At 45.2% G+C, this 20,322-nt stretch overlaps 1 protein-coding gene across 2 annotated transcripts in view; it reads right to left on the bottom strand.

The window, feature by feature from the left end:
* Positions 1 to 20,322, bottom strand: part of STK32B (serine/threonine kinase 32B) — a 446,518-nt gene that overhangs the window by 69,426 nt on the left and 356,770 nt on the right. For both annotated transcript variants that reach the window (XM_002746002.5, XM_078368001.1), the window contains exon 6: positions 6,120 to 6,209. In XM_002746002.5, the coding sequence (XP_002746048.2) occupies positions 6,120 to 6,209 (90 nt within the window). The remainder of the gene's footprint in view (positions 1 to 6,119; positions 6,210 to 20,322) is intronic.

The following is a 20,322-nucleotide window of genomic DNA, read 5'->3' as shown; positions in this document are numbered from 1 at the left end:
GCATTGAACCTTCCACGTGTTCCCTGGGCCCTTACCACGGCATTCGTGACTCCTGTGGTCTGGCCTGTCTCCTTTCTCCCTCCCCCACTCCTCTTGTTCTGGAAGCTGTAAAACAATGAAGCTACCAAGTTCTCCCTTCACACAATGCTGCTTTACTCCTCAGTGCCTTTGTATGGGGCTGTTCCGAGTGCCCGAATGTCCTCTCACTATCGTTACCCAACAGAGCACATCCATAAAGTCTAATTCAGATGTTCACCTTCTCCAGGAACCTAGCTAAAACTTTCCAAAAAGATTTCATCCTCCTCTCTTCATGCCAGAAGCACCTCCTTCTAGTAGACACCATCGTCCTCCTTGACTGTGACCTGTGCACAACTATATTCACTCGATCTGTCTGAGGATGGGGAGAGCAGTATTCCCCTCTGCAGCCCCAGTGCCTAATTAAGCCCCGTGCCTCCTAAACACTCTGTAAATGTTTACTGAATGAATGCCCTGCTCTTCATTTCACCTCAAATTAATAAACTCTGAAGCCCCGGGTGGCTGCTGGAACATTTCTGACTTCTAATCTGGCACATTTTAGAGAGATCTGTTTTTTTTCTCCATTTGAAAATTCCATCTGCTCATTTAATTAATGAAAATTCAGTCCTATGCAAATTTTTCTTCCGGGATCATCTTTTGTGAGTTACCTCTGGGAGCTTACTCATCAGCCCATTTTCTGAATCTGTGTTGGGAACATGGGAACTTGTTATTGGGCCTTTGAACTGAACAGCTCAAGTGAGTGAAATAAACAAACCTGTCACTTGGCATTAGGAGTTTACGGCCCCAGGAGCTGCAGGATTTAACTTTATTGAGAGAGATCTCCCTTAGCCCCATCTTCCCCACTAAACTCCCACTAACCACAGTGTCTCAAAATACAACCATTTGGAAAATCAGCTGTGCCCTCTAAAGCCCATAAAGATATCTTTTGCACATTTGGCCATTAAGTCAGGCAGGAAGTTTTTCTAATTGGAAGGACACCAGTACTCTCACACACAGCTGGGACAGTGAACTTATTACTTGGCTGAGAAAGTTGTCTTTATGTCAGGAGGTCAGCGTCTAAAAGGCAGGTTGGTGTAGCAGCCAAAGCACAGACTGGAGATCCAAATAGACCTGGCTTCAAATTCTGGCTCCTTCACTGACCAGCTCTGTGGCCCTGGGGAGGCTGATTAACCTCTCGGGACCTCAGGCTCCTCACACATAAAATGAGAGAGATGTGGAAACCTCGTGTGAATCTTCTGAGGATGAAATGTGAAGACAGGCAGGTAGCAGGGTCCCAATCCTGGTCAGATTTCTTCTCCTTCTTGAAGGCAGGGCCATGGAAGAGAGTGGCCAGTTGGGTCCACATGGCTCTGCTTTCCTAGAGACCAAGAACCCAGACAGGGCTGCTTCAGACAGTGTGAGGCAGGGAAGGAAGCCAGGAAGGAGGCCAGGAAGCCCAAGTGGAGCCTTTGAGGTGAGTCTACTAGGGTGAGTCTACTAGGCACGGCGCCATGTGCAGGCAGAGACGTCAGGGCTAGTAGAAAACTGCCTTGAACTTGGCCAGGTGCGGTGGCTCACGCCTGTTGTCCCTGCTCTTTTGGAGGCTGCGGGAGGCAGATGACCTGAGGTCAGGAGTTCAAGACCAGCCTGGCCAATGTGGTGAAACCTCATCTCTACTAAAAATACAAAAACTATCTGGGCATGGTGGTGTGTGCCCTTAATCCCAGCTACTCAAAAGGCTGAGGCAGGAGAATTGCTTAAACCCGGGAGGTGGAGGTTGCAGTGAGTCGAGATCATGCCATCGCACTCCAGCTTGGGTGCCAGAGCAAAACTCTGTCTTGAAAAACAAAACAAAACAAAACAAAACAAAACAAAACAAAACAAAACTGTCTTGAACTTCTCCAGTGGTCCAGGCTCTACACTCCTGACATCAGCTTGCTTTTTGGAAACAGTGTGAAGGCAATCAGAACAAATCTGTAGGACTACAGTGGAGGCTTCTAACGGGAGCTGCTGCCCTTACCTGGCATCTCTCTTCTCGGCCCTCCCCTGTGGGATGTCCTCCTCATCCTCCACCTGCCCCTTCCAGCAAGGCATTGTTGAGCCTTGGAATCAGTCCTCTGCCTTCCTGCATCCTCCCTGGGGGATCTCATCCACTCCCCTGGCTGTGCTGCATCTCAGTGCTGGCAGGTTCTCCATCCATATGTCCATCCACATTATGCCACTCCACAAACCTACTGCTCTTGCTGTGTCCCCTACAGAGTTAACACCACACTGCTGCACAGTCCAGAGACCTGGGAAGTAGCCTTTGCCCCATTCTCCATCCCATCAGTTCCTGAATACTCCCATTTAATCTCTCTCAAATCTCAAGGCAGTGACCTCATCGGTCAGATTTGCCCCAGCTCCAGATTCTTCCAGAAAGGGATTTCAGAAAGGTTGTCAACAAAAAAAGCCACGTTGGAGTAAGTGTTCAGGCTCCCATGAAGACTAAGACTACTTGTAAGTGATGCATTCACTTATACGGATGTCTGCTGGTATTTTTGCCAAAAAGGAGTTGCTGTCATGAGAGGCCAGGTTGAGATGTACTTCAGAGCTTGGGTTTGGAGTCACATTGACCTGGGTCTGACTCTTGCCAATAATGTCAACGTGGGAAAGTCAACCAATCTCCTTAGCCTCCATTTCCTTAACTCTGAAATGGAAATAAATACTTGTGTCTATCTCATGTCTGAGGGCATTAAAAGAGGTTATAGTTAATGAGCTGTCTTCACATTAAATGACGTTACAGGTGGAAAGCACTTAGCTCAGCGCCTGACGTGTGGTAAATACTCAAAAGCAAGTTGCCTGTTACTTATACCATTGCGAGTATTTGCAGCCAAACTTTATTTAGTCAACTTATTTAATAAAGGAAAGATTCATGACACGAGTAGTGGATTCTAGGGAGATGATGATATAGATTCTGAATCTCCACAGAGCAAATAGATCGCTAAAGCAAAAACCCATGGATGCATTAGCTACAAAATTAAGTTGTCCCCACAACCCTCAAAATGCAAAAGGGTAGGAGCAAAACACCAGCAGTGACAAGACCTGCATGGTCGGGATTTCTGCACAGGAAGAACAAAGCAGCATCCTTTGGACCAGAAAACAGACAACTCCAAAATATTCAGCAGGTATTCACTGGGAAGCACAGCTGACCACTCTGAGAACAGCAGCTGAAGCTGGTAGGAGTTTGCCCAGTCTAGTATCAGGAGCATTCAAATGGCTGTTGTTAAATTCTGGAGGAGGGGGAAGAGTCCGGGATGTCAAAATTCTATAATCCACCCAGACACAGCTCCTTCCAGGAAGAAGGCCCAAGGAAAAACTGTGTGAAGTGAAGTGAAACCAAAATGCATCAGGACAGAACCCTGCAGTCAAAAGAAAGAAACTCCAGATACAAATGGGAGAGGAGAACAGAGCAAGGAAACCTTGATAACAAGCTGCCTTAGATTTTGACACTTAATGAACAACACGAGAGATAGGTCTGTTAAGTTAGGAATGCTATCCTGAACCACACCGTCTTCTACAAGTTCAGGAAAACAAAGTTCACATAAAATAAGCAATTTCTATGCCTCTCTCTTGCTGGAGGCCTCTTAGCTGGTTCTATTTTGATCTCAAGTCCAAAGGTGGAATTTATCCTTCCAGGGAAATAAATAGTCATTTCTTTTTAAATGTGTAAGGAAGACAATAAGAAGGTTACAGTGGATCCCCAAAAAACCTAGTGTTCATGAAGCTAGACTGGACTTTAGGCTTTGCCAAGGGCTCAGAGAGGTCTCTTGTTCCTCAGGCTATGTGGAACTCAAACCCTCGACCATGCCCAAACTAAGCCTCGTCCCCCCACCCCAATACCCACGTGCAACCCTAACTCCTCTGGGCTGTGTTAGGCGCTGTGTATGAGGTCAGAGAATAAAGATTTTTGGTTGTTTGATTCAATATACAGTGCCCTATAAGGCACAACCTGACCAGAGTTAAGTGAGGCCAAACTGAAAACAGGGCATTTTCACTGCTAAATGACAGACAGCAGCAGAGAGTTCAGCCGAGATGGCGGACTCCTCATCCCAGTGGTTAGTTTTCTGAGGCAAATGGAACCTCTGGTTTGGTACTGCTTATAAATGCTTCATCTGGTTACCAGATTCTACTCTTCCTAAGGTCTCCTTCTTCCATTTGAAAAAATAAAATGAAAAGAAACCATGAAGAGCTGTAGTACCCTTTGGGAGAAAGATATGGAGAAATATGGGCTTTAAATCTTTTTGCACTTTTGTGCTGTACTGATCCCATTTTCTAGCCTTAAACACGTATTTCTTATATTATTTGCAATGGTAAATGGGGATTATCTAGGCATAGAACTTGTGCATATATTAATAAGAATCAACAATTATTGAAACAAAAGAGGAACAGAAAAGTATCAAAGTCAAATTCCAAGTTATTGTTAGTCAGAGGAGAAGAAAGAGCAGAATAACAGCATTGGAATAAAAACACACAGAAAGATGTGCTGATACAATAGACTGAAACCACTGCCTACTTTTTAAAAGAGTTAAAAGACACACGATGGGTTGTTTCATTAATGGTCCTCCGGTGAATCAGCCTTCTGCTACCTGTACCCCATGCAGTTCCCTTCCACGTGGTTGGCTATGCGACTTGTCTTGACCAACTGAACATCGGGAAATGTGAAGCAGGTAGAGTTCTGATAAGCATGGGGGAAGTGGCTCTACCATCTTATCTTGAATCCACGTGAGGAAGCTCACTCTAGCCACTTTGATGATGAAAGACCACATAGAGAAAGAGAGAGATATTCATCTCAGCTGTCCTAGCTGAACCCAGCTCCCCGCTGACCTACCAGCTGAATGCCTCTTCATGAGTGAGCCCAGCCAATCCTGAGGAGAAACAACTTTGTCAACCAACAGAATTGTGAGAAATAACATTGCGAGTGTCCTAAACCACCATGTTTTGACACAGTTTGTTACGCGGTAATTGATAACAAATATAGACATTCAGAATTAACATGTAATAAAAGCATTAACAAAATTATGTAAGACATAACATAAATTAGAATAAAAAACGCAGAAATCAGGTGAGAGAACTTAGGTAAAAAGAAATAAAGGGAAAATGATTTCAGAAATGAAGACTTCACTAGAAAACGCACAAAACAAATACAATAGATAATACCTTGGGAGAAAGAGAAATATAACAATGGGAACGTTCTTTGTTTTTTGAGATGGAATCTCACTCTATCGCCCAGGCTGGAGGGTGGTGGTGTAATCTCGGCTCACTGTAACCTCTACCTCCTGGGTTCAAGCAATTCTCCTGTCTCAGCCTCCCAAGTAGCTGGGACTACAAGCATCTGCCACCATGCCAGGCTAATTTTTGTATTTTTTTTTTTTTTAGTAGAGACGAGAGTTTCACCATATTGGTCAGGCTGGTCTCGAACTCCTGGCCTCAACTGATCCGCCCACCTCGGTCTCCCAAAGTGCTGGGATTACAGGCATGAGCCACCACGCCTGGCCAAGAACATTTTTAAAGAAATGAAGCCAGAGGTAATAAAGATTTCAGAGACGGTGACAATTGTTGAAGATTGGCAAAGACGATCCAGCATTCAGATAAGAGGCATCCATAACCAAGAAAACAAAAGCAGGAGAACAGAATGAATATTAAAAATGATAATTCCATAAAAGTTCCTTAAAAAGCCATTTAAAACTACACATTCAAAGAACACTGGGTGCCTAGGAATATACACTCCGAATGACCACCACCAAGTTAAATTCTGGCAAACGCTGAACGTAGTGGAAAAGAAAATACTTGTTTCGTTTGCCACCCTCTCAAGCCTGAGCTATGGCTCTCTGGCTGGGCAGGAGTTCTTTAGAAAACCAAGCGGGGAGAGGTTGCCAAGCAGAGGAGACAGCTTGGAAAGGTCCAGAGCTCTGAGAGAGCATTTTGTCTACTGGGAACTATGGAACCTCATGTGAGCATGGGAGGAGGGCGTGTGGCAGGGGGCAGTGGCAGATGAAACAAGAGAAGGATGCCGAGTCTTAGGCATTGAGCCTGATCACATGAAAAGAAGGGGCTGGAACACTCACCCATGTAGGGCTTGGTGCCGGCCATGGAGGAAGCCCTCTCTGCTGCTTTAACTACCGTCGCTATGTTGAAGTCTGTAATGTGAACATGTCCTGCAAATACAGAAACAGAAACTCAAGTTAGCATGGGCTGCAGGCAGCTGGGTATTGAAAGCTGTGTTTTGAGGCAAGGTGGGATACAGGACGAAAACATTAGAACTTCTATTTATAATGCTATTTTATCTGATACTTTAAAAGTGTTTATTTTGTGTGCATGTTTCAGAATGTGAATTCATTTGGTAACACAGGCATATTAGTTTTGCATAAATATATCGAGGGGCAAGATACATTTTTTATGGATCAAAAGTTTAGGGACATTGATGTGGAGAATTAAAGCTCCTGGAAATAATCAAGACAGGTCAGTCCAGACTCCTTCTCCCAGGAAAGTCGTAGGTGGGCTGTGGCTGGGGCAGGGGCGGGTGGAGAGGATTCTCCCACCCAGAGGATACTGCTTGTTCTGCTGTTTGTCCGCTATGGTCACTGGAGACCTTAGTACTGGTCTTGGTGAATTTAGTAGGGAGAAGGCTGGGGGTTGAGACCACCTCCCATCCAGGCTGAAATGATGGCAGCAGATGGGGCATAGATAGGCTGGGTGCACCTACAAAGTAGGTGTTCAAAAAACAGGACAAGCAAGGAAGAGGGAAAGAAAGGAAATGAAGGAAACAAGGTGATGTGCAGGTAAAGGAGATAAATAGAAGAGAAGGAAGGGGATAGGGAGGAAGGAAGGGGATAGGGAGGAAGGGAGGGGAAAGGGAGGAAGGGAGGGGATAGGGAGGAAGGGAGGGGATAGGGAGGAAGGGAGGGGATAGGGAGGAAGGAAACACCCAAACGATCACTACTTGCTTTGTGGGGAATTTTGATTAGTACTTGCTTTTTGGGAAATTTGGTACATATAAGATTCCAGCTCAGAGATCCTTGGATAATACTTACAACTGCACTTACATTTCTATTTTTCTGTCATCACATCATGTGAAAATGGCTGGCTGCATTTTCACCAAATCTGAGAGTGGCATTTGGGATGTGGGACTTAAATTCCTAGATGGGTGGCATATGCAAAACTGACTTGGAGGGAATTGAAAAGCATCACCAAGAGATGGGAAAACACATTCTGGAGCAGGTGCGTTGAGGCATGCTGAGAAGCCCACGGGACTGCATATGGGAGAGGCATGCTTGATGTGATCAGCTACGGTGGACAGAAAAAGCACCAGCAGTTTAACACACAACCCTCTAATCTCATACTCAACTGCCAGCACTGATGTGTGAGCAGGCTGCTCAGCCAGCTCTGTCCAGCGGTCCTAGGTGAGATGCAGCAGCAAGGTATTTATTCTGTGAGGATTTGTAAGGCTTTTCAGGTACTTGTGGATGAAGCTGAAGTCGCCCAGCCAGGTCTCTGCTGGGATGCACAGTATTCCTACCTAAGGAGCATTCCTAGAACATACCCAGGCTGCTTTAGCCTCTGGGGCTTCCTCAGGCCCCTCCCTGTGGCTGCAGTGAGTATCTCTCCATTCAGCCATCCATGGTCCTGCCTGAAAAGAGGCAGTGTGGAGTAGTAGCTGGGTGCACAGACTCTGAGCCAGACTGCCTTGGTTTAAGCCTCAGCTTTGTTGGGAGTAGGTGTACAACCTTGGGCAAATAATCTCGCTGGGCTTCAGTTTCCTCATCTATAAAATGGGGACGATGATAATAAATATCCATCTCAGAGGGCTGTTGCAGAAGTCAGGGAGTTAATACACATAAAACAGTTAGAGTGACACTGACATGCAGGAAGTAGGGAGGTTAGAGTGAGCTGACACGCAGGAAGTAGGGAGGTTAGAGTGACGCTGACACGCAGGAAGTGGGGAGGTTAGAGTGACGCTGACACGCAGGAAGTAGGGAGGTTAGAGTGACGCTGACACGCAGGAAGTAGGGAGGTTAGAGTGACGCTGACACGCAGGAAGTAGGGAGGTTAGAGTGAGCTGACACGCAGGAAGTAGGGAGGTTAGAGTGACGCTGACACGCAGGAAGTAGGGAGGTTAGAGTGACGCTGACATGCAGGAAGTAGGGAGGTTAGAGTGACGCTGACATGCAGGAAGTAGAGAGGTTAGAGTGACGCTGACATGCAGGAAGTAGGGAGGTTAGAGTGACGCTGACATGCAGGAAGTAGGGAGGCTTCTCTTAAGTGTTTGCTCTTAGCATTATTATCCTGCCAAGGAGTAGCTCCAAACCCATCTTCTCCAGCCAAGACCAATCTTGTACCCTCCTATTCCCTTATTTCTTCTTTTTTTGAGATGGAGTCCCACTCCGTCTCACAGGCTGGAGTGCAGTGGTGTGATCTCTGCTCACTGCAATCTCCACCTCCTGGGTTCAAGTGATTCTCCTGCCTCAGCCTCTTGAATAGCTTGGATTACAGGTGCACACCACCATGTCTGGCTTATTTTGCTATTTTTATTAGAGACAGGGTTTCACCATGTTGGTCAGGCTGGTCCCGAGCTCCTGACCTCGTGATCTGCCTGCCTCAGCTTCCCAAAGGGCTGGGATTACAGGTGTGAGCCACTGTACCCGTTCTATTCCTTTATTTCTAATTCCAACAAGAAAGCAAACTCACATTGCTGTTTTGCACTTTAAGGCACGTGAAAGTGAGTGTATATCATAGTCATTGCTGTACCCCACACCTGCATAGTTCTAAACACAGTGGCACATGTTGCCACTGTAAGAGGACTGTGGAGCCTTCAGATGTGGCTTTTGTTTGGTTTCTTCCACCTTCCCCTTCTGTCAAAAGTTTAGTATTTTCATTGTGAAAGTGATGCCAGCTCATTAAAGTAAGCCAAAGAATATAGACATGTTTTTCAGTCAGCACTTTAAACGCCTCATTGTCTCTCCCACCCCCATGTAATCACACAATTCATGTGGCTCCTCCACGATTTCTCTTTGCTTATGCAAATGTATATCCATATTTGTGGGAGCTTTGGTTTGTCCCTGCAATAATGACATCATACCTCATGGGTCACTCTAAAAGTTACTTTTGAATATAGCCATGAAGCATGAAAAATTTTCTTTCTTTTTTTTTTTTTTGCCAATTAGTTTGAGCTTATGAGGTTGCTGAGGTTAGCCTTGAACTGATGACCTCGCCTTTGCAAGCACCATGACCTCCGGCGGGAGCCACTTTGGACCCCTAGCATGGACAATTTTCAAGCTAGTATATGTTGGTCTACCTATGACATCCGCAATCCTTTATCCTTCTTTCTAAGTGCAATTTTTTCCGCAATTTACTTGGTGATAAGATTTGACCTGAAGCAGTCATTTTTTAATTTATTCCATTTGAAATGAATATACATGTTTTGCTGTAGAAATATTAATGTATTTGATTACAAGATGTTCCTCCAAGCCCCTATTGGGTATTAGATAGCATAAAATGTATTATTTAAAATATTATTACATATTATGTGTTAAACACATTATTTTATACTATAATATATATTATTTAATATAAATGAATTTTTAAATCTGAAGAAAATTCTGAGTTATGAAAACATATCTGCCCCAAGGATTTCAGATAAGAAGCCATGGACCTATGGTTACACAGTATTCTATAGTATGCTCATATCATAAAATGTATCATTTATTCAGCAATTCCCTATTATGACTACTCAAGTTGTTTCCAGTTTTGCTTGCTTAATTGTTTCTCTTGTTATTTTTATTTTTATTTTTTGAGACGGAGTTTCCCTCTTGTTACCCAGGCTGGAGTGCAATGGCACAATCTCGGCTAACCGCAACCTCCGCCTCCTGGGCTCAGGCAATTCTCCTGCCTCAGCCTCCTGAGTAGCTGGGATCACAGGCACACGCCACCGTGCCCAGCTAATTTTTTGTATTTTTAGTAGAGATGGGGTTTCACCATGTTGACCTGGATAGTCTCAATCTCTTGACCTTGTGATCCACCCGCCTCGGCCTCCCAAAGTGCTGGGATTACAGGCTTGAGCCACCGCGCCCAGCCGTTTCTCTTCTTATTATAGAATATGTGACAAGAATTTCTGAATATATCTTTACATATAAGTACTTTTATTTTGACTGAATAAATCCCCAGACGTGGATTGCTGGGTCCAGGGGTATGCATACAATGTTCCAAAAAGGTATAATTTATGGCACTATGAACAGAATATGAGGATGTGTATTTTTGTGCACGTTGCCAGCACTAGTTGTTATCAGTGATTTTATGTCCTGCAAATTATATGGTGAGAAATGTTACCTCGCCACAGAGGAGACTCTCCGTTTCCCATGTGATCAGCCTCTTGGGACCTCGGTCAGTTTTCACCGGGAGCACCTTGTCTTTGGGATACCTTTGCCCTTTTCTCTCCCATGTGCATTGCAAATATTTTCTCTTAGCCTACTGTTCATGTTTGACATTGTTTACAGTGCCTCTTGCTATAAAGAAGTTTTTAAAATGCAAATAATATGTTAATTTTATACTTTTAAGTGTCATTTCTCTTATAATTTTCCAATTTTCGGAAGCTGATTTTGCCCCTAAGATTTTACATAGTCTCCTCTTATATTTTCTTACAATGAAGTCTTACAGCCATCTGGAGTATATTTTTGTGTATGGCACGAGACAGCATTCTGATTTCATTTCCTCCAAATGGATATCCAGTGGTCTCAACAACATTAATTGAGAAATTCACCATTTCCTAAAAACTTGCAGTATGCCCACTTTATATAAAGTTCCACATACATATGGGTCAGCACATGGGTTCCCTCTTCTGTTCCACTGACCTGTTGCTTATTGCAGGGGCAGTACCTCATGGGTTGAATTATAACAGATTTGTAGGGTATTTTAATTATAACAGATTTGTAGCATTAGGGTGGGCTTACCCTCACTATTATTTCTTTTCAATGTTTCCTTAGTAACTCTCAGATGTTTACTGCTCTGAATGAACCAGAGACAAATTCTCTCCAGGGAAAAATGTGTTAGGCCTTCCGAGCTGCAGTGAGGATGGCGGCTTTTACTCCATATGAGAGGGTTTTGATATGATTGGACTCTATTTTGAATACTGTTTCGGCTGCTGTGACTGGATTATAGGGGCAAGGACTAAAGCAGAGAAACTGATGAAGAGGGAGAGAAAATGCAACCCCTGGCTCCTTTAAGCTACTGTTATTTAGGGTTAATAAGTGTTGCATAATAAGTGTGAAATCTCTTAATCCTTCAAGTGCTCCTGAGAGGAGGGTATTACTATCCTTGCCTTTACTGAAGAATAACCTGAGTTTCCAGTCACTAGTGTTGGGGCCGAGGTATCGAGGCTGATGTGTGCAGAAGCCAGAGTGGGGCTTTCCCCTCATCCCACTCTCTTCCTACAGAGCTGGGTCGAACAGTCCTGATCTCATTACCTCCTGTGGCCTCCAGGGTTTTTCTGGAACAGACGTGCTGTTTCCACCCAGGAATTCAGGCACAGTGGGCAAGAACCTGCATGGCTGCAGCAGGATTCCACTTCTGCTTTCCCCTGGCTGTGCTAATTGATGAGCTGTGACTTCTCACTGGGCCTCCTCTAATGGGCGAGTGAAGATGTAGGAAAATGAAAAATTAGTGCCCAATGAGATTTCCTATGAGCTCCTTCTCAGGAGAATGAAAGTTTCCTATAAAATTTGAAAATATGAACTGGCTTACTTTCCATAAACTGAAAACATCCAAAACTCAAAGAGAAGGAGACCAGGATATTGTGTATGACCCATTAATACAAGTGCTAATGTAGTGCTGATAATCAATAACCGTGCTCCCAGTCTGTCTAGGTATCCTGTCCTCCAGACAGACATCTCTCCTTTCTTTGAACACGTGAAAATTCATCTCATCTCCAAGCCTCTGACACTCCTTGGAATGTTCTTCCCTCTCAACTGCCTGGTAGACTTCCACTAATTCTTCAAAACTGACCCCAAGACTTACACAATGATAAACTAGCTTTTGCTACTCTGGTTTTTGCTCCCATACTTCCCCTACCAGGAAACGTACTACCACAGAGAGTGGTATCACTACGTGTTAGTCAGTTGGGCTGCTACAATATAATGCCACCACTGGGTGGGTTAAATGACAGACATTTGTTTCCCACAGTTCTGAAGGCTAGTAGTCTGAGATCAGGGTGCTAGCATAGTTGGTGAGGGCTCCTGCTGTGGTTTAAATGTATTTGTCAAAATTCGTATGTTGAAACTTAATCACCGATGTGATAAATTAGAGCCATGCCTCAGTATTCACATAAGGAACTGGTTCCAGGACAACCCGGGAATACCATAATCTGTGGACAGCCAAGCCACTCACATGAAGTGTCTTAGTACTTCATTTAACCTGTGTACAACCTCCCACACACTTTAAATCATCTCCAGATCAGTTAGAATGCCTATACAATGGAAAGGCTATGCAAGTAGCTATTTTCTTCTAAATATTGTTTGTATTTGTATTATTTTTTATTGTTGCATTGTTAGTTTTTGAATGCTTGTTTTTGACCAGTTTTTATCCATGGCTGGTTGAACTGAACCCATGGACACAGAGGGCAAAGTATATTAAGAGGTAAGACCCTTAGGAGCCGACTGGATTACTGACCTCATGAAAGAGGCCCCACACTGCATTCATTGTTTGATCTTCTGCCATGTGAGGACACAGCTACAAGGTATCAACTTGGAAGCAAAGAGCAGCCCTCACCAGACACTGGTCATGATCTTGGATTTCCCAGCCTCCAGAATTCTGAGAAATAAATTTCTATTATTTATAAACTACCCAGAAATGAAAGAGATCCTTGAACAGGCAAATCCTATCACCTTTCTTCCTTCCTTATCGTGTATAGGGATAGCGTAATATTCGTGGGAGTACTGACAACATTCCATCTGCCCATGATCTTGGACTTCCCAGCCTCCAGAATTATGAGAAATAAATTTCTATTATTTTTAAACTACCGTGAAATGAAAGAGACCTTTGAGCAGGCAAATTCTATTACCTTTCTTCATTCCTTATAGGGATAGCATAATAGTCACAGGAGTATTGAAAACACTCCATTTTAACCCTTGACGTTTAAGACTTCAGCAACCTAATGGAATAACCCCACATGGGGTTTATCAAAAAAAATCGAGCCTAGCTGTAGCCTGGTGCAGCTGTGGGACTGGGACCTCCAAGGCCACAGCCTGGGAGAATAGGACATATGCTTGTAGGGGCCGGCCTTGCTCCTTTTATGAACACTTTTATGGCTGCCATGCTTCCCTAGGAATTCCTGGGAGTGGGTGCAGAGATAGCTCCCTCTAGAGGAAGGAGGACTGAGAGTTAGGATGAAAGGGAATCTATAAACAGTCATCTCCTTTCGAGTGTTCTCTGGCTTGTTTCACGTTCATCATTCTTGAATTTGGAGTAAGTCTCCTTTTCAAGATGGGGACCCATCTCAGCTGGTTTACAGGACCCAATTATGCCTCAGCCAGAGGTCAAAGTAGTGCTGCTTCAAAGAAGCCCAAAAGAGATGAGAATCAGGACCGTGGGCCCTGCAGCCCCCTCCCCTGGCAGGCTCCAGCCGTTTCCAGCAACCCTGGCTCTCTGCTAATAATAATCGTACTTTGGAGCTGTGGGTGCTGATTATAACACCCGCTGCCACTGTTCAACACAGGATCAAACATTCTGGGCACCACACAGAACTATTCTTTTCTTCCCATTTATCTTCATGGAGATCATAGCAAACTTATCACAGGACAATGGCCAAAGGAAAAAAGGAACCCAATCAAATTCCATGGCACCAGCTTATCCAAGCTTCCTTTGGCTTACGACGGTAGGAAGACTGTGTTTTCAGCACGTGTCCTCGCCTGATAAAGCATAAAACGAGCCTTTGATTTTTTTCCTGTTCCATTTAATTTGGCTTCCTTCTGTACCCTGGTCATGGGGTGGGAATTCAGGGCCTTAAAAAATAATCTGTCTACTCCAGGCTGCCCCCATGCACAGGTGAAGAATGCAAAACAACAACCAGTGACAAGAAATGCAACATTTCTGGGCTTTACTGAGCTCCTCTGCTGAGATTTGGGAGGGACACTTCCCTCCCCAGCTAATTCCAGTGCCCCCCATGCCCTGTGATTCCATAAAGCCTGCCAGGCATGTGCTCCCGGTTTGAGCTGATGCTGCACAGAAAGCACTCAGTCCAAGGCTTTTGAGCAAGCTCAGACATTTTTAGTTTTTTTTTCCATCATTTATCTATGTCCATGGTTCTTAATGTCAAACCAGTAGCTTTCAATGTTCATTAGCACTGCAGAGTCAAGGCTCCCCGACTAACACACTGCCTTTCTACATCACTGTATTGGGCATGTGATTTTATGAATCATATTCATCACAATTAGCAACATTCTGGAGAAGTTTTGCAACACTTTCCCTACTTAGATCTACTCCTTGCAGCGACTCCAGGAGGTACCATGCTGGACACTAGATTCTGACACTTAGCATCCTCGCTGACTCCTTTCTTCGCTACCTCCTGTATCAAAGGGGAAAAACTCATTTTCAAACCCTCTTGCAGCAAGGGCACTGGCCAGGATTTAGATTCTGCTGATGAGATGCACTCAGGTGAGATTTCGTGAAAGCCAAGCAGAGGGCATCTTTTTGGAGCAGAGCAATCTCAATAGATGGAGGCATTAGCTGGGGCAGGGCCTGTGTGAACACCATCTGGTGATCCCTTCCATGGTGTAAACAACTGAAAAAGTGACTGTCTCGCCCAAGCTCCTGGAGCCAGAATTCAAGCCCCAGGTAGGTTTCACTATGAGGCCCACTGTGTTCCTACTTCATTAAGCCATTCTCTCTTTAGGGCAATAATGCTCCAACAGGTAAAATGAACTGAGAATAGGCAGCTGCCCAGGGATGGTGGTGTCTCCACCCTGGGTCATGGGATGGCAAGACCACTGCTTCCCCCACTCTGCTCCTAACTCTCCCCATCATATGGGGCTCTTCTCCAGACAGGTGTGCCTCACAAAGCCAGGGGCTAGGCCACATGTTTCTCTAGACCAGTATCAAACACCATCCTGGGAACAGTGCATAATTAAGATTATTCTTACCAGGCTGAGCTGGAATTGAATCCAGTGTTGGCAGGAATATAGGAGAGAAAGACTGCCCTTCACTTTCTGCTTCCGCAAGGAAGGTGCAGGAGTTTGTTCTTGCATTGCTACAAAGGGATACCTGAGACTAGGCAATTTATAAAGAAAAGAGTTTTAATTGGCAGCTCATGGTTCTACGGGCTGTGCAGCAAGCATAGTGGCATCTTCTTGGCTTCTGGAGAGGCCTCAGAAAATGGACAATCATGATGGAAGGCAAAGGGGAGGAAGACGAGTCATATGGATGGAGCAGGAGGAAGGGAGGGAGGTGCTACACACTTTTAAACAACCGGAACTCACAATAACTCACTCGTTCATGAGATCACCCCCAGGGTCTCAAAACCTCTCACCAGGCCCCACCTCCAACATTGGAGGTTACAATTTGACAGGAGATTTGGGTGAGGACACAGAACCAAACCACATCAGAAGGATTTATCCCAAGTACCTTATTAGCTTATTTCCACTCCTTCAATCCCAATCTTAGTCCATTTGAGCTGCTGTAACAGAATGTCTAGACTGATTAACAACAGACATGTGTTGCTCACAGTTCTGGAGGCTGGGAAGTCCAAGATCAAGGCCATGACAGATTTGGTGTCTGTGGAGGGCCTGCTTCCTGGTTCAGAGGTGGCAACTTCTTGCTGTGTTCTCACATGGTGGAAGGGGTGAGGGAGCTTTCTGGGGTACCTTTTATAAGGGCACAAATCCCATTCATAAAGGTTCCATCCTCATAACCTGATCACCTCCCAAAGGCCTCTGATATGGTTTAGGTCTGTGTCCCCACCCAAACAAATCTCATGTATAATTGTAATCATCAGTATTAGAAGAGGGACCTGCTGGGAGGTGACTGGATCATGGGGTTGGATTTCCCCCTTGCTGTTTTTGTACTAGTGAGTTACAACAAGATCCAACTGTTCATAAAAGTGCATGGCACTTCCCCCCCAGCCCTCAAACTCCTGCCAGCCATGTGAAGACCTGCTTGCTTCCCCTTCCTCTTCCACCATGCTTATAAGTTCTCTGAGGTCTGCCCAGCCATGACTCCTGTACAGCCTGTGGAACTGTGAGTCAATTAAACCTCTTCTTCATAAATTACCCAGTCTCAGGTAGTTCTTTATATCAGGGTATGATATAAAGAATGATATTTCTAAACTAATGTAGAAAATTGGTACCAGGAGAGGGGCACTGTTATAAAAACACCTGAAAATGTGTAAGCAACTTTGGAACTGGGTAACCAACAGAGGCTAGAAGAGTGTGGAGGGCTCAGAGGAAGACAGGAAGATGAGAGAAAGTCTGAAGCTTCCTAGAGACTTGTTAAATTGTGACCAAGATGCAGATAGCGATATGAACAATGAAGTCCAGGCTGAGGCGGTGTCGGATGGAGATGAGGAACCTAGTGGGAACTGAAACAAAGGTCACCTTTGCTATGCATTAGCAAAAAGGTTGGAGGCCCCAGAGATATGTGGAATTTTGAACTTGTGAGTGATGATTTAGGGCATCTGGTGGAAGAAATTTCTTTTTTTTTTGAGACAGAGTTTTGCTCTTGTTACCCAGGCTGGAGTGCAATGGCGCGATCTCGGCTCACCGCAACCTCCGCCTCCTGGGTTCAGGCAATTCTCCTGCCTCAGCCTCCTGAGTAGCTGGGATTACAGGCACATGCCACCATGCCCAGCTAATTTTTTGTATTTTTAGTAGAGATGGGGTTTCACCATGTTGACCAGGATGGTCTGGATCTCTTGACCTCGTGATCCACCTGCCTCGGCCTCCCAAAGTGCTGGGAGAAGAAATTTCTAAGCAGCAAAATGTTCAGGATATAGCCTGGCTGCCTCTAACAGCCTATGCTTATACTGATGAGTAAAAAATGACCTGGAAATGAAACTTATATTTAAAAGGGAGGCAGATGTAAAAGTTTGGAAAATGCAGCCTGGCCATGTGGTAGAAAAGAGAAACCCATTTTCTTAGGAGGAATTCAAACAGGCTGCAGAAATTTGCATAAGACAATGCCTTTAAGGCATTTTCCAGTAACCTTTGCAGCAGCCCCTCCCATCACAGGCCTGGAGGCCTAAAAGGAAAAACTGGTTTTGCTGCCAAGCCCAGAGTCCCCCCTGAGGCACTGCCTAGCGGAGCTGTGAGAAGAGGACCACCATTCTCCAAACCCCAAAATGGTATGCCCTCCAACAGCTTGCACTGGGCACCTAGAAAAGCCACAGACACTCAATGCCAACATGTGAAAGCAGCCAAGAGGGCTGTACCCTGCAGATATACAAGAACAGAGATGCCCAAGGCCTTGGGAACCCACCCCTTGCATCAGTGTGGCCTGGATTAAGACATAGTGTCAAAGGTGATAATTTTGGTGCTTTAAGATTTAATGACTGCCCTGTTGGGTTTTGGACTTGCATGGGACCCCTTTGTTTTAGCTGATTTTTCCCTTTCGGAACAGTTGTATTTACCCAATGCATGTAATATCCACCGTATCTTGGAAGTAACTAACTTGTTTTTGACTTTATAGGCTCATAGGTGGAAGGGACTGGTCCTGTCTCAGATGAGACTTTGGACTTTTGAGTTAATGCTGGAATGAGTTAAGACTTTGGGGGCCTACTGGAAAGGCATGACTGTATTTTGAAATGTGAGAAGTACATTATATTTGGGAGGGGCTAGAGGTGAAATAATACGTTTTGTCTCTGTGTTCCTGCCCAAATCTCATGTCTAATTGTAATCCCCAGTGTTGGAAGAGAGGCCTGGTAGGAGGTGACTGGATCATAAGGGTGGATTTCCCCTTTGCTGTTCTTGTAATAATGAATTAGTTCTCACAAGATCTGGCTGTTTATAAAAGTATGTAGCACTTCCCCCAACTCCTGCTGGCCATGGGAAGATGTTCTTGCTTCTCTTTCACCTTCTGCCATGATTAGAAGTTTCCTGAGGCCTCCCCAGCCATGCCTCCTGAACAGCCTGTGGAATTGTGAGTCAATTAAACTTCTTTTCTTCGTAAATTACCCAGTCTCAGGTGGTTCTTCATAGCAGGGTGAGAATGGACTGACACAGCCCCACCTCCTAACACCATCATATTGGGGATTAGGGTTTCAACCTTTGAATTTTGCGGGGACACATTCAGATCATAGCACTCGCCCACCAAGGGAGGTGCAGTGATTATGTGAAGGGTGAATTTAGGGTGAGCAAACTGGCCCTACTCAGTTTGGCTCTGCCCAGGTTCCTCTTACCGGGAATGGGACCTCTCTCCCAGTCCTCTAAGCTCTTGGTGTGACCTGAGCAGTCCCTCCACACAGGCAGGGTGAAGGGTCTTGGTGATGAATCTGCCTCTGTCTCAGTCCCAGGATAGGAAACCCTTACTGGTTTCGCACACATCAGCCTTTCTCAGGCATGGGGGTGATATCTTGGCCTCTCTCTGCCACCTTCTTGTTTTCTTTCTTATTTGGTAAAATCCCATATAGAGAAGACAGGGGTGTTATGAGTTGAATTGTGTCCCTTTTCCCCCAAAATTCACATACTGAAGTCCAAATCCACAGTACCACAGAAAGTGGCCTTATCTGGAAACAGGGTCATCACAGATGTCATTCATTATGAGGAAGTCACATTGAAATGGGGTGGGCCCCAAATCTAGTATGACTGGCGTCCTCATCAAAAGGAGAAATTTGGACGCTGATACGCACATGGGGAGAATGCTGGGTGAAGAGGAGAGTTATGCTGCCACAAGCCAAGAAGCTGCCGGAGCTAGGAGACGGCCCTGGAGCAGAGCCTCCCCCACTCACTTCAGGGGAAGCAGGACCATGCTGACACCTTGATCCTGAGCTTCCAGCCACCAGCAGTATGTTTCTGTTGCTTACACCTGTTGGTTGTGGGACTTTGTTACGGTAGCCCTAGAAAATACAGGGGCTATTTGCTGTGGGCCTCAGTGTCTCACATACTATGTTTTTAGGACTTTCACACCTTCCCCTGGCACAGTGCTGCAGCAGAAGCCCCGTTTCTGGCAGCTTGCTGGAAAGAATCTCACTACAAGCTTCCTCAGAAGAGCTTTAAAGCATATTCCTATGTGCTTACCCTTACAGTCTTGGGACCCATATGGTTCCAAGATATCCACCGTGGGCTCCTCAGGCTTAACAGAAACATCTCAGCTCCCCAACTTGTACAGGGGCTTCCTCTCCCTTCCTTCTCAACTGCTACAGTCCCCACATCTGATACTTTATAAACAGCACATGCCCAGTTTTTTAACTTCCTGGAGTCTCTTCCTCCTGGCATGCTGGGAGTAGCACATACAATGTTTTGACAGGAGAAAAGGGGGTGTCAACATGGCTAGCCATGGCCATTTTGGGGAGCACTTATCACATTTATCAACAAATATGTTAGCAGCAGATGGAGAAGCAATTCTTTGAGATGAGTTCGGTCAATGAGTGTTATAAAATACAGCGAATTAATAGAAAATTTGAGGTATAATAGATCAGGAGATGACTGATTGGTACAGTTCCCAAGAAAAGGGTGCAGCCCATGTCATGGGCCGGGGAGACAGGGAAGCACTAGGGCTGCTCAGGAGGATGGGGAGTGGGGGAAATGTGGGCCAGAGCCTTTACTGTGGTTTCCATGGGAAGGAATGGGTGAGGCAGGATTAGCAGGCTTAGGATTGACTAGTCTGAGCAATTTCCATGGGCCCTGGATTCTTGGGGCTGTCTCTAGTTGTCTTGTACCTGGGATAATCAGGGGAGCTGAGGAGGGGCCCGGAACATGAAATTCCTAGAAGAGTGGATAAAGGAGATGTTGGGGGTGTGGCTCTGGATTGGTTGTTGGCATTTGAAAAGCATGCCTTGGGGCAAGTTGTTTACCAGCTCTAGGATTGGCCAGCCCTGGGCAGGGCAGTCTGTTGGCTTAGTAAGGCTCCAGAGGCCAAAGCTTCAGAATACAGAAAATGCAAGACATGGATCATACAATAAAGAAAACGAATCCACTCTGACCACATGGCTGCTGCTTTGCCAGCTGCTGCAGATCCAGATCAGGTTTCTGAACCCTACTGTGCCCATTCCATGGCCACAAGAAATGAGTGTGTACCTCTGGAATGCCATCCCTGAAAGGCTGTGTTGAACTCAGGCATGCTTCAGCATCCAAT

This window comes from Callithrix jacchus, chromosome 3 (genome assembly GCF_049354715.1).
Source record: "Callithrix jacchus isolate 240 chromosome 3, calJac240_pri, whole genome shotgun sequence".
NCBI lineage: Eukaryota > Metazoa > Chordata > Mammalia > Primates > Cebidae > Callithrix > Callithrix jacchus.
The sequence above is the reverse complement of the archived record's forward strand: the minus strand, read 5'-3'. Positions and strand labels throughout refer to the sequence as shown.